Raw genomic sequence first — 14,146 nt, forward strand, 5'->3', positions numbered from 1 at the left:
ATAAGTTCACATTCCGTTGAATGAGGACGGATTGTGAGCTTGTAAACTGGTTATTTTCACTACTTGCACGTCATGTGATGACATGAAATAGGACACGTTTGACGTTTATGAAATAATTAAATAGAAAACACAAAAAGATTAACGAAATATGGAGATACAAGGTTTCTGCCTGGCAGCAACTATATCATAATTGGCCCAAGATTCAGCTTTTATGAAAATAGTCAGTCAGTATTCCATCAATGTGAATGGTTCCTTTATTAACAACTTGGGAGCCAAACTCGTTCAGTAACGAGATACGGCCACTGGAGGTCGCTGTGCCAAAAATGAGTCATCTCGTTGAGAGACGAGACAAAGGGTTAACTTGGTTACATGCAGCTGCATCCGTTCTGTGTACCCTGTGAAAGACCCTGGTCCATACGTCATACCGTGGCTCGCAGAGAAACAAAATGGAGGATCTAGGCCACATACGCTTCAATTCTAGGCTGAAACATAAAAACAGCTTTATCTATGAATATGGTGCAAAGAACGCCAGGGAAGCAGAGATCTGCCTGTTTTCACGGCGACACTTTACCGCGACGGTCGGCCCCGGTTTGGATTTTAGTTTCGCGAGCGTTTGTAAACAAATGGATCTTCTTCCTCAATCGTCAGTGGACACTCACATGCACACGCACGAAGCTTCCGAGGCTCTTCAAAATTAAAGCGTAAGTGAACGACGGCAGCAGCAACAGCTAGAAATGTTAGAAACCTTGGCTTCCCATGTGTTAATGTACAAAATAAACGCTCCAGGTGTGTACGTTTTGAAAACTGCACTCACAGCGGAGTTGAAATGTACAGTATGACAGGGTCACAGACAGTTACAACATAAGCCGTAGGGCTGCTTTTAGAATGTTTGACAGTGGTGCCAATTCTGCCAAACACTGTTCTTTCTTTTCGTTTCAATTTTTTTCCCCCCCCAACACTTTCTGGCTTGCTGGACAATGTGTGACATTTGTACAGAAGACAAACATTGTTCCAGGCAAAACACTGTGGCAGGAAGATTGATGGTCACATTTACACATTTGGGCCTACTCGATGGATCACAATCTGGGTAGGAGCCTGAAGAAACCCAAAATAATGACCATTTGTATTTACTGAGTCTTTTTTGATTGATTGAAGACTTTATTAGAAGTTTGCATAGGAAAAGGTACAGTTTCATGACGGTACAGTTCACTGGTACAAGGTCTACTAAAAGGAGATCCATGAAAAGACTAAGCTTATTTCCACTGGAAACCATTGAAGTATCTCATATAACATTGAATGACAGACAAATAGAACACAGTACTATGCAGTAGATATGTAAAGAAAAACAAAATAGAAGACAGTAAGTCAAAACAAACAGTATATACAAAGAAGGGGCAGGGGAGGGTAGGGTTGGGCTAGATTCTTTTTTACCAGTTGCGAACGGCTGCTGCCTGTAAGTGGTTTTTCAGGGCAATTTTAAAGGATGCTAGTGATCCACACTCCTTTGTGGCCTTCGGTAAGGCTTTCCACATTTTGGTGGTATAGCAGAAAAAAGAGTTTGACCCTTTGTTGGTTTTGACTCTGGGTTGAAAGTGATCTGTGGCGCTGCCTCTGGTGTTGTAATTATGGACATCCTTAATGTTTATAAAGTATTTTGAGTCCCCCACTGGTACCGGTAAAATATACTCTATACAATGAAGCAGCACACGCACATCATTCTAAACAGATTTCTCATTTCTGTCATTAAGATTTCTCTGTAATCTGTCAAGTCTGATAGCTGTTAATTATGTTTTATCGACAGTCAGTCAAGTCCACTCAATTGCTTTTTAGACAGAGAGAGAGAGAGAGAGAGAGAGAGAGAGAGAGAGAGAGAGAGAGAGAGAGAGAAAGAGAGAGAGAGAGAGAGAGAGAGAGAGAGAGAGAGACAATCAATTGAGCCACTTAGCAAATGTTTTCATGCTGACTTCCAATGGCCCAGCACATGGGTCAGAGAGAAAGGTCTAGCCAAATACACATTTCTCTATAAACTCTAAAGGTCATTTTGGGGATGTGGCTGTTTATTTATTGTCTGTTAATTGAATGCATACTTCGACATTTTGAAGAGTACTCAAATACTGTATAAAAGTTTATACTCATTGTTGCCTTGATGAGTGCTCAGTGTAACACCAATGGCAATATCATTTGTCTTCCAGAATGAATGAATGAATAAATGAACGAATGAATCAATCAATCAATCAATCTATCAATCAATCAATCAATCAATATAAGACCCCTTTGATTTAAATTATTTGGAATAAAGAAATGAGGGAATTTGAATGAATCTTTATTATTATGGCTTTGGGTGTACTTTTTAGAATAGAAAGGCAATTTGAATTCCTTTAGATTTTCAAGTGAGGCTTACGTACGTTATGCATAAGAGTATTACAGACCGGTGAATTAGTGAAGCAATGCGAATAAACGACCTGAAAATGCTAAATATTCCGCCGCCGAATCTCCACGCGTTTGTCTATACTCTATACACACCTACCGGGATGCGAATATAAAATTCATCAAATTGAATAAAGATATCTGTGGTGCGAATTGTTTGGGGCTGGCATCAAACAACCCATCACATCACAGCAGAGAGGACACCACCCTGAAGGGTTGCCCAGCAGCAGCCAGGCAGTCACAAGGCCAGGGCTCCATCGGGAATGTTCCCTTTTTAATGATGCGGAGGGAGGAACACACCCCCAACACCCACAGCGTCCCCCGGCGGGAACCGAACCCAGGACCTTCTAGATGTGAGGCAAAGTGCTAACCACTGCGCCACCGTGCCCCCCGGTTCATTTTTTTACGCCGGGCGATGCCAGCATGACGCTGATGGCTGCAGTGGAGCCCTAGCAGCAGGCAGCAGCCAGTGGTGTACATTTACTTGAGTACCGGTATGTCCAATTTCCAGTACTGTTACATCTACTCCACTACATCTCGGATCCAAATATTGAACTCAACAATTTATTTTAAAACTGTTACTAGTTACTTTGCAGATATACATAATTATAATATTATAAAACATACATAAACCATACTTTTACTTAAGTAAGACATTTTAGTACTTTTTCCACCACTGGTGGCAGCAGGCAGCCACACACAGACGAGACACAGAGAAACACGGTTCCCTCTCAATGCAAAGGGATAGTCACTCGACCATATCCTCTTTCTTTAAATTGGGTAGAGTTAGCTTGCTTTTGATACTGAGAGCAGTTCGCCTGCGAATGTCCGCCAAATTCAACACCAGAGCGAATAAATAACAGACGCCGTTTCGCTCTGTGGAAATTCGTTGCCGGTGTGTAGTACAACTAACTTGGAAGGAAAAAAGAGCCTCAGGGGTGTGCCCACTTAATTTGAGCGAGAAAACAAGCTTTCGTGCCCTGCATGGTGACACCAATTATACAAGTACCATGTCAACCACTTAGGCCTAGGGTGTTTCTGCACAAAAAGTGTCTTCTCTTTTTTGTTTTTATTTTTTTTATGTATTTATGTCTTCAATTTATTAATTTTTTCATTTACTTTTTTTTTTACAATGGATCAAATATATTGTATAATCTCAAAAGTACTTTAAAATATATATAATAATAATCTGATAATTGCTACTCAAAGCTCAAATACATCAATGCATGCTATAAACCACAAGGCTGTCTTTGACACCTGCCTACCTTCCTTTTGGCTTGAAGCTGTCCATGATAATTATCAGATGAGTCCCCTGGGATCTCTCCTCCCCACAGTGTCACCCCTACGATGGTGTAAGTGACGGCCATCACCGCTAAAGGCAGCACGTAGACCAGCATTGTCACGATGATGTGATACCTATAAAAGCAAATAGGACAAAAACATTGAACTCCATGAATTCTAAACACTTGAACCCTCTAGTCTTAGTGATATGGACTGAAATCATTTACAACTGTAATCTGACTTCTTTTTTTTTCAGTCTAAACCAAATATCTTAGCCGATTTACAAGCTGGATATACTAATTCTACATTCTACAACCAATATGTGCAAGTCTATTTGAAGGAGCTGCATTTGAAAATATCTCTCACATGAAGGGATTGTCCTGGGGTTGAGGCCAAGCCACAAAGCAGACGGTCCTGCTTATCCTGGGTAATGTGCGGACAGTGGAGAAGTAGCAGAGAGGGAAGGCCAGTACCACGGCCAGGCTCCAGATACACACAATGACCACCTTGGTGGCTGTCGCTGACAGACGGGGCTTCAGAGGGTAGATGATGGCCATGTACCTAAACAACAGAGAGAACTCATTTAAAACATTTAATACAGGCCTGCATTAAATGTGTACTGAAATGAGTAGTTGAAGCCTATTTGCAAAACAATTATATTTTTGAGGCTGGTTTGTTTTGGGATTTTATCAACACTGCCTTCATAATTTGGAAGATGGCACATGGTGGCAAAACTTGTGGAAATGGCTGTAAGCTTATGGTGAAAGGACAGTCAATAGCCCTAAAAATAGTACAAACTATATCCTAAAATATGTACTACTCAATTATGTCTTAAAGCCTAACATTTGTTTAACAACCAAGTCATATTACATTTACAACTAGAAGCAGTGCTCTTCTGAGCACAGGCAGGTCTCCGCCAAGTCAGGTATGTTATTGTGGCCTCCTGTTATGTCTTCTTCAGCCTTTGGGAAAATCGTGCTCTTTCGAACGACCATCATTTCGACCAGAGGGTTAGCGACTCACTCCACGGAGGTTAGGGTTAGGGTGAGGGTTAGAGTCGGGTGTCGAAAAGATGACATACAACAGCGACACGCTCCCCTGCCTTTAACAGCAATGGGATGCTGCATTCATGATTTGAGGCATTTTGTTCCAAAAAATCGTTTTACATAAGTCGACCTGCTAGTGGCGCTAGCATAACAGGCCAATGTGAAAAGGGTGGCATTTGTTCCTCGACCTAGTTTCACAGATATTGCACACTGCGTTCATGATTTGAGGCATTTCGTTCAAAATGGACCAATCCTGCAAACTTTGGAAGCCAATGTTAGGCAATTAGGATGGAATATGAAATATGGGCCTGTCTTGATCACAGAGATAGAGACTATAGAGATACTGTGTAGCGATTTGCATGATTTCTGGATAAAATCAAGAAATTAGTTTTACATAAGTCGGCCTACTGGTGGCGCTATAAAAGGCAAATGTGAAAAATGCAGGGCAAAGGTTTTTCCTTGGCCACTAGAGAGTGCGCATACTGTACAAGGTTTTACACTGATCGGTGGAGTTATAGGTAAAAAATGTTTACCTATAACTCCACCTAAAAATCCATCCATCCATACATCTTCAACCGCTTATCCGGAATCGGGTCGCGGGGGTAACAGTCCAACTGAGACTTCCAGATTTCCTTATCCCGAGCAACTTCCTCCACTCCCTCAGGGATTATACCGAGGCGTTCCCAAGCCAGTTTGGAGATGTAATCCTTCCACCTTGTCTTTGGTCTGCCACGGGGGTCTCCTCCCAGCGCTCGGGGGGCATCCATACTAGATGCCCGAACCACCTAAGCTGACACCTTTCCAAGTGTAGGAGCAGCGGTTCTACTCCAAGTCTCTCTCGGGTGACTGAACTTCTCACCCAATCTCTAAGGGAGATACCAGCCACCCGTCTGAAGAAACCCATTTCGTCCGCTTGCACCCGCGACCTTATACTTTCGGTCATGACCCACACTTCATGACCATAGGTGAGAGTAGGAACAAAGATTCCTCGGTAGACAGAGAGCTTTGCCTTCCGGAGCATTTTCAGCGTTTTTGCAGCATTTTTGCAGCATTTTCTTCCAAACGGCCCAATCCTGCACACTTTAGAAGCCAATCTTTGCCATGATGTAATATTGAAAATTGGACAGATTCATGTCGATCACATGACTGTAGAGATACTATCTTTTTGCGTGAGTTTTGGAGAAAATCTGTAGGAGTACTGTCAAAAAATTTGTTTAGCAAAAATCCGCCTCATGGTGGCGCTAGAACAGGGCCATTTGAAAAATGCTGGGCAAAGGTTCTGAATTGGCATCCAGACTAGATGCCAACGGCGCCGGAGATTAGCTGGTAACAGATGGACGGATGTAACGCACACACGGACGGACACACGGATGGACAGACATGGTGCAAAACATAGTCTCTCCCCATGCCTACATTTTCCTGTGGGTTATGGGATCTCAAAGGCCATGGATATGTAAATAAGCAGAAGGAAGAGGTCTCCCCTCAAGGCTTTCTGCCAGAAAAGGCTACAGAGGTGCTAGGGTGGGGTCCACCATGGTGCATCTGCAGGTTTGTTGAGCGTCTATATGAAGATTACCCCCCCATACGCCCCATCCCCCGTGCGGAGGGAAGCCAGGCGGGGAGGGTGATATTTGTCATGTACTCAAACTGACCCCCATCTCAAAATATTTTGTTCCAGGGACCCCCCAGAAGCAAAATTTGAGTTACAAATGTTGCTTTAAAAATACATATATTCAAATTGTATTGTATATTTGCTATTTTTCAATAGCTAAAGTATAAAGCCCCCACCTTGTGAAAAGTATAAGCCCCCACTTTGTGACACCCCTGGCAGTGGGGCTCACTGGCAGGTGAGCCAGTAGGATACAATAGCAGTACAACACACAGTTGAGTGTGTGGGGAGGAATCAATGGCATAACAACTAAATTGGGTAGAAAAACGGCTAAAAGCCTCAGGTGAAATGCAATAACATGCACATTGGACCTTTAAAGGTAGGGTAAGTGATTTAATTTAATTTAAATAATACCAAAATGGGTCTGTGTTCTGATAGTACTAGTTACTAGAGTGTTTGATCCATATTAAGCCTTATCTCCTGTCAGGAGAAAAAGGCAGTTTCAAAAACTGTTGGGTGACAAGTTTTCCTCCAATCAGGATAGAGTGGGGCCTTCCTCCAATCATGGTCGAGTGGGGGCGGGCCTTACGAGCACCAAGGCCTGCCCCCACTTGATCATGGTTGGAGGAAGGCCCCCGCCTGTCACCTACATGAAAACTGAAACTGAAACTTAAAGATGGGGTGCCATGATTTTCCCCTCTATAAAACATGATTATCTACTATTATGATTATACTAGGAGGAAGAATTTTTCCAAAAAGAAGTGTACAGAAAGAGTTAAAATGATGTTTTTATGTGGCCACACCCACCAGTTCATTGGAATGTGTGGTTGTCATGGTGGGTGGTGACCCAGCTGAAGTTAGCCACACCCACATGTGTTGGGTGAATGGTAATAAGGGGAGGGGTTGATTCTATGATGTAATAAGTATGGGTGTTTTTGGAACGGCACGTCTGACCCAGCAGGTGGCATCCTCCAGCTAAAAACCCAAATAAAAAGAGAATGCATAATTGCTCATAACAACCTCACCAGGGGGTCTAATGAAGTACTGTCAACCTCCTAGACACATGAAAACCAGAAAAAGTACAAAACTATGCTGCCCTACAAAGGCAGAGTGCAGTAACGGTTTCGGACACACCGACTTATTTGTCGCCCAAAGGTCAAATTAGCCTTCATGATATTGGGGGGTGAACAATTAGCTCAAGAACAAATATACAATCAGTGTAATATCACTTGTATGTCTATATCTCATTTGGCTGATCAGCTGTAACACTTTTAAACCCATGTTTCAGTGAAATTCGTGAACGTAGTTACTGCACTCGGCCTTTGTAGGGCAGTATGGCACCACCTCTTTAAAGATGAGATGACACGCCCGAAAAATAACATTATGTTACAGGTCATGTGGTCTTTCTACAAACAGTCTGAAATGGGTATCACAGAGTCAGAGCCTCTTCACAGAGTGACTGTAGTAGTGAATGTATACTGTACTTCGTCCGTCGAATGGGGTAGCGCACACAGAAAACAGACAATTTACTAGCTAACAATGTGTCGCGTCTGTGACGCGTTGTGTGCTTGTAGTGCGGTTATTTTCTGTCACCACACACACACACACACACACACACACACACACACACACACACACACACACACACACACACACACACACACACACACACACGTTGTGTTGGGGTAGAAACCGTGCTGATTGCTGAACAGTCAACAGTACTTTCAGCGCTCCGCGCTCCGAGTGCTTCCAGTGGATTAGGCCGATTATACAGCAGGACTAAAAATATCAAGAGCACAGGAGGAGAAAGTGACACCATGCTAATCTTTGACGGCTTGTTTGTTGAAAACTTTTAGTGGTAAATATGCCATGAAGTTGCAGAATCTTTATAATCTGTACACCTGTAACTGCTAGTTTAAATTTTTGTTATCACAATTTGCATTCTCACTTCGGTCAGTTCTCTGTGGCTAGATTCAGAATAATGATGCAAGCTCAACTCCGCCCCTCCCCCATATTAGCCAATCAAATTAATTTTATTGCAGTTACTGTACTGAAAGGCAATAAATTAATTTGATTGGCTAATATGATTGATGATGTCAAGTTGGGAATATGCCCAACTGTACATCGTCAGTACCACTTTAAGGCCTATAGGCTATACAAATCTAGATATTTCTGTACCTTTCTTTGTGTGATTGGGGCTTGCAGCCACACAAAGCTGGAGATTTCGGCCGCTAAACTGGATCTTTTTGAAACCGGATAAACAAGTGAAGATGTATAAAAAATCACACCCGTGTGAACTGAGCGGTGGTTCCCCCCCCCTTCCCCCCTGTGTGTGTGTGTGTGTGTGCGTGCGTGTGTGTGTGTGTGCCTGGTCTGGCCTGGCCTGAACAACAGCGCCCCTCCCTTAGCATGTGTGGTCAGAAAAGGTTACTGCAGGCTACAGACAGACAGACAGACAGACACGCAGACAGACCCACACACACGGCCACGTATAGAAGCGTTGTGACCACCGCTCAAATATCCGATTCAGTGGATCCGTGTAGGCATGAAAACCGGAGTTGCTCTGAAAACGATGTGCGAGGGTGAGTGCATGTGAGAGACTCAGACTTAAAGACCTGCAAAAAATACTCTCCCCAAACCAAGCTTGCACGCATGCTTGTTCTTCTATGGTATTACAAATCACTTATCCGCCACGGAGCCACCTACTGGCCTGGCATGCTTGTTGGAGCTAATCATGGGAGCTAGATATTTTTGTCGTGTGGACCTGGATATTTTTCTATATGAATATGCGAAAATGTACGATCCAAAAAAGATCCATATTCGTATAGCCTAGGCCTAAGTGAATTCACTTACCCTACCTTTAAGATACTGCAAAATTGCCTACATTTTGGACACAAAGAACTGACTGAAGACATGCAATCAAGGAAAATGTAGATTAATGTGTGTGGACAGGTGGCCGAGCTTCACAGATATCCTACTAGAGTATAATAGAGTATTTTAGACACCAGGGGGCCAGATCCGCTTATGCTAATTTAAAACATAATCACAGTAATTATGTTTTACACATACACCATTCTCTTCCACAATGACTCATACATTATCAAAGCATACCGGTACATAGGATTTTACTGTGTCCCTCAACATATTTGTGTTTGGGCTTTGAAGACATGCTGTTAATTACAATACGTCTTAGACTGCTGCTGTGTTGTAGCAGCAGGTCTTTCTCTTGGGAATCCTTCATGCCTTACAGGAGAGACAAGTAGAAACAAAAACAAGCACACTCAGTCCATTCAAATACTGTTTGCCGGGTGCACGGCTCAAGAAGATAGTGCTAACCGCTCCTACGTCTGGCTTTGTGTGTCCCTATGTCCATAGTACAAGACCAATGTCACACAAGACTAACGTCATAGAAAGTATGCAGAGACTGTCATCACCACAGCTGACTAGTGCTAGTCGTCTGTGGCCAGGTTAAGGTTTTTTAACCAGTCATGTTGCTTATACAAGGTCACGTGAGGGGGTTGGCCTAAGCTTTCAAAGTTGCATGTTCCACTCCACCCATGGCGATTGTGATTGGACTACGATAAAGTAATCAAGGATTAGTGATAACGTCACCGTTATGTGACACCATACACTCGATGGCATACCATCTGCTTAAGATACCAAGAATGCGTCACTATGTCACAGTAGGGGTGGGCGATATGGAAAAATACAATATCACAATATTTTCCCAAGCTGTATCACGATACACGATTTTATCACGATTCTTTTTTCAAGTTGGTTTTTAATGGATATTTTTCAAGTTACTTGACAAAAACTAGACTCTCTGGGTTCATTTTGGGAGGTCTAAATTGAACTTTACAAGTATGTAACTCTGACAGTATACAAATGAAACCAAATGGACCCGTCGGTTTCATTTGTATACTGTCAGAGTTAAATTGAGTAAATTGAATTCTGCAATGAATCTCTGTATTAACGATTAAACATGATTTTTTACAAGGCTCCCTCAATTGTATCACGATATATACGATACCTCTAAAAAGGCATATCGTGGAGACATTGTATCATCTCAACGATAGTTATCACCATATCGCCCACCCCTATGTCACAGTCATGCGACAATAATTGTTGACGTGTTTCAAAGACCATAATTAAAAAGGAGTATAGCCACACACTCATAGCTGCAGATGCAAACTTATTTATTAATAGGACACAGAGAGTAGTGGACCAACATTTCGGACAGACAAGCTGCCTTCTTCAGGGTCTGTGTTTCAAAGACCAGCGTCTTTGGTTATGTATTGTTTCTCTGTTATCGCTCCACCACCACCAGAATTAGGGCCGACACCAATTGAGTTCAGGATCAGTGTTGTGGAAGGAGGTCTCACAGCACACCAGTGCTCCAGCTGAGTTCACACTTTGCACAAATATTGCTCAGTGCTCTGGCTATTGGGATAGCTGCTTGCCGCACTGTTATTGTACTTACACAATGGAAAATTTGTAACTCCATTATTGCACAACAATTTTGGCCATGCGGTCTTAGTGGTTTTATGCAATATGTGTCACTTTTGCAGTTACACAGCCCATGCGAGTGTGTATTAGTCTCACACAGAGACAGACACATTAAGTCAATAAAGGCCTTTTCAGAGAGATTGTATAGATCACAATAGTACAGTAAGTGCACATGCTATGAGTTGCAGTTCTATAGGCCTACCTCAATTTATACTGGAGTAGTACGGCGGTGTCAATCATCAAAAAGAGTAGATCTACAAGCTCTACAACACGTTGGGAGTCGACTCATTGTTTGCTTGAAGTTCTGTTATTTTTGCTCACGCATGCTTCCATTTTAGTAATCGCCTCTTTGTGGCGCAACGCAGAAGCAAGCACTCACTGGACACAGACACAGAGGAGTTGTTCCCTGAATAATTGTCTCCACCAGCCGAAGGCAGGGGGAGAGTATGTTTTCGCCTCTGTGCGTCCGTCCGTCCGTCCGTCCGTCCGTCCGTCCGTCCTCCGAGTTTGTTACCAGCTAATCTCCGGCGCCGTTGGCCCAGTCGCTGCCAAAATGAGCGCACACACTCCCTGGATGCCAATTCAGAACCTCTGCCCCACATTTATGTACACTACTCCTACATATTTTGTACAAAAATCACGCAAATCAGTAGACAGTATCTCTACAGTCATGTGATCGACACGGATCTGTCTGATTGTCCATATTCCGTCCTGATTGGCTGCGATATTGGCTATTTTGGCCGTTTTGGACAAAATGCCTCAAATCACAAACGCAGAGTGCAATTAACATGAAATCGCGCACACATGTTCCCACTAGGCCGAGGAAGAAATGCCACTTCAAATTTTTGAAATCAGCCTCATGGTGGCGCTAGAACAGGCCAATTTGTGGTTTTACCTATAACTCCACGGATCAGTTTCAAACTTTGTAAGCACACTCCCTATAGGCCAAGGAAAAACCCTTTCCTTGCATTTTTCACATCAGCCTTTATAGCGCCACCAGGAGGCCGACTTATGTAAGACATATTTTTGGATATTACTCCTTCGGATCTTACCCAAAATTAACACAAATCAGTAGTACACAGTATCTCTATAGTCATATGATCAAGACGGATCTGTCCCATATTAAATATTCCATCCTGATTGGCCTCCAAACTTTGCAGGATTGATCCGTTTAGAACAAAATGCCTCAAATCAAACACAGCATGCAATTGTAATGAAATTGTGCACGCACATTCGCAAAAGGCCAAGGAAGAAATTACACTACAAACTGTTCAAATCAGCCTCATGGTGGCGCCATGAAAGGTCTAAGATTGGTGAAGAACACATGCCACCCTTTTTACAATGGCCTATTATAGCACCACCAGGACGCGAGGCCTGGTGGAGACCTGTGCTCGGTAGAGCAGTTCTTCTAGTTCGACATCAGTCTATGGAACTGGTTTTCCAAACAACTGAATGTGATGCAAACTAAGCTTATTTACAAGGTTTGCAACAACAATGTTAGAACGTCACTCAACGTTACTGTTTACACGCAGCCTGCGGGTGAACAGGACCAACCAACCCCTTCCCCATCCCTGCATTATGGGGGCATTGGGATTACTAAAATGTTTGGGTTTCTTCCTTCAGGGACCATGATGTTTTGGCATAATGGTAGTGCTAGACAGAGTAAAGGCAATGGGGTCAACCAAATGAGTAGAGTTCAGCACATTACTCCCACGGTCCATTATTCCAATGTGGCATTCCGATGTTGGCACCCACAGAAAATCCTAGGCACCCTTGGAAAATATTACGTGCAGTAGAGTGTCGGACAAACCGACCCACCGACCAACAGCCGTCATTAGAAATGCGCCATTACTAGAATAAACCTAATGTTGCCAGAGACTGATCACCCAACCTGCTTGCTGCAGTGATTCATTACTTCAATGCTTGTGGCTGTACTGTACTGGAAGTACAAAAAAAAGGTCTGATATCACAGATGGGAACAAACTGTGCTAAATACCCACCCACGCAAGACCAGAGGTTACATCTTCAGCATATAGGCCAAACCACTGTTCTCTCTGTATCAACACAGAGCTGATAAATTGCAATGGACACTCCAGATCAAAGATACAGACAGAAGGAACTTGTTGCATCCACAAAGCAAAACTGAGCAGGGCCTCAGATGAGATGACACGCTGCTCCCTTTGCATACATCAGTGAGTGTTAAAGATAACCAGTAAGACTCCCTAATCGGGAGATAAGCGACCGTCAGGTCACAGCTTGATTTTAGGCCAAAATGTGTAGGAGCAGTGTCCAAAAACTGTGTTTGGAAAAATCGGCCTGATGGTGGCGCTATTTGGGACAGATCCATGTTGATGAGATGAGTGTGGACATACTGTGTACCAATTTGCGTGATTTTTGGGCAAAATCTGTAGGAGCAGTGTCCAAAAATGTGTTTGAAAAAATTGGCCTGATGGTGGCGCTATATGGGACAGATCCATGTTGATGACATGAGTGTAGACATACTGTGTAGCGATTTGCGTGATTTTAGTGCGAAATCTGTAGGAGTAGTGGCCAAAAAGGTGTTTTAAAAAATCTGCCTGAAGGTGGCGCTAAATGGGACAGATCCATGTTGATGACATGAGTGTAGAGCAAGTATGTACCGATTTGCGTGATTTTAGGGCAAAATTTGTAGGAGCAGTGTCCAAAAATGTGTTTGAAAAGATCGGCCTGATGGTGGCGCTATATGGGACAGATTCATGTTGATGACATGAGTGTAGACATACTGTGTAGCGATTTGCGTGATTTTAGGGGCAAATCTGTAGGAGTAGTGTCCAAAAATGTGTTTAAAAAAATCGGCCTGAAGGTGGCGCTAAATGGGACAGATCCATGTTGATGAGATGAGTGTAGACATACTGTGTACCGATTTGTGTGATTTTAGGGCAAACATTGTAGGAGCAGTGTCCAAAAATGTGTTTTGCAAGAATGGGCCTCATGGTGGCGCTAGAAGAGGGTTATGTGAGAATCGATGGGTGGAGGTTGTGGTTTGGCAGGCAAGGAGTGTGTGTGCAAAATTTGGCATGGATCGGGGCAACGGTTGCGGAGATATGAGCAGGGCAAAAGTGTGACGTGTGACTGACGGACGGACAGCCGGTGTGACGGACAGCCGGTGGAGGTTTTGATAGTAAATGCGACCTGATGGTCGCAACAAATCTCATACCCCTGACAGACAGTATTGCCAAATGGCATATACAGTACCTGTATGTCTTTGCCTGGCGTTGCCAGCCTCTATCACACACTT

At 43.2% G+C, this 14,146-nt stretch overlaps 1 protein-coding gene across 1 annotated transcript in view; it reads right to left on the reverse strand.

The window, feature by feature from the left end:
• Window positions 1–14,146, reverse strand: part of tacr3a (tachykinin receptor 3a) — a gene marked incomplete at both ends in the record, with an annotated part of 70,895 nt that overhangs the window by 53,888 nt on the left and 2,861 nt on the right. The window contains 2 exons of the mRNA XM_080722585.1: window positions 3,693–3,843; window positions 4,075–4,269. Of these exons, the coding sequence (XP_080578711.1) occupies window positions 3,693–3,843; window positions 4,075–4,269 (346 nt within the window). The remainder of the gene's footprint in view (window positions 1–3,692; window positions 3,844–4,074; window positions 4,270–14,146) is intronic.

The sequence above is a fragment of the Nannobrachium achirus genome (assembly GCF_963921795.1).
Source record: "Nannobrachium achirus genome assembly, chromosome: 3".
In the NCBI taxonomy this organism is placed as follows: Eukaryota; Metazoa; Chordata; class Actinopteri; order Myctophiformes; family Myctophidae; genus Nannobrachium; species Nannobrachium achirus.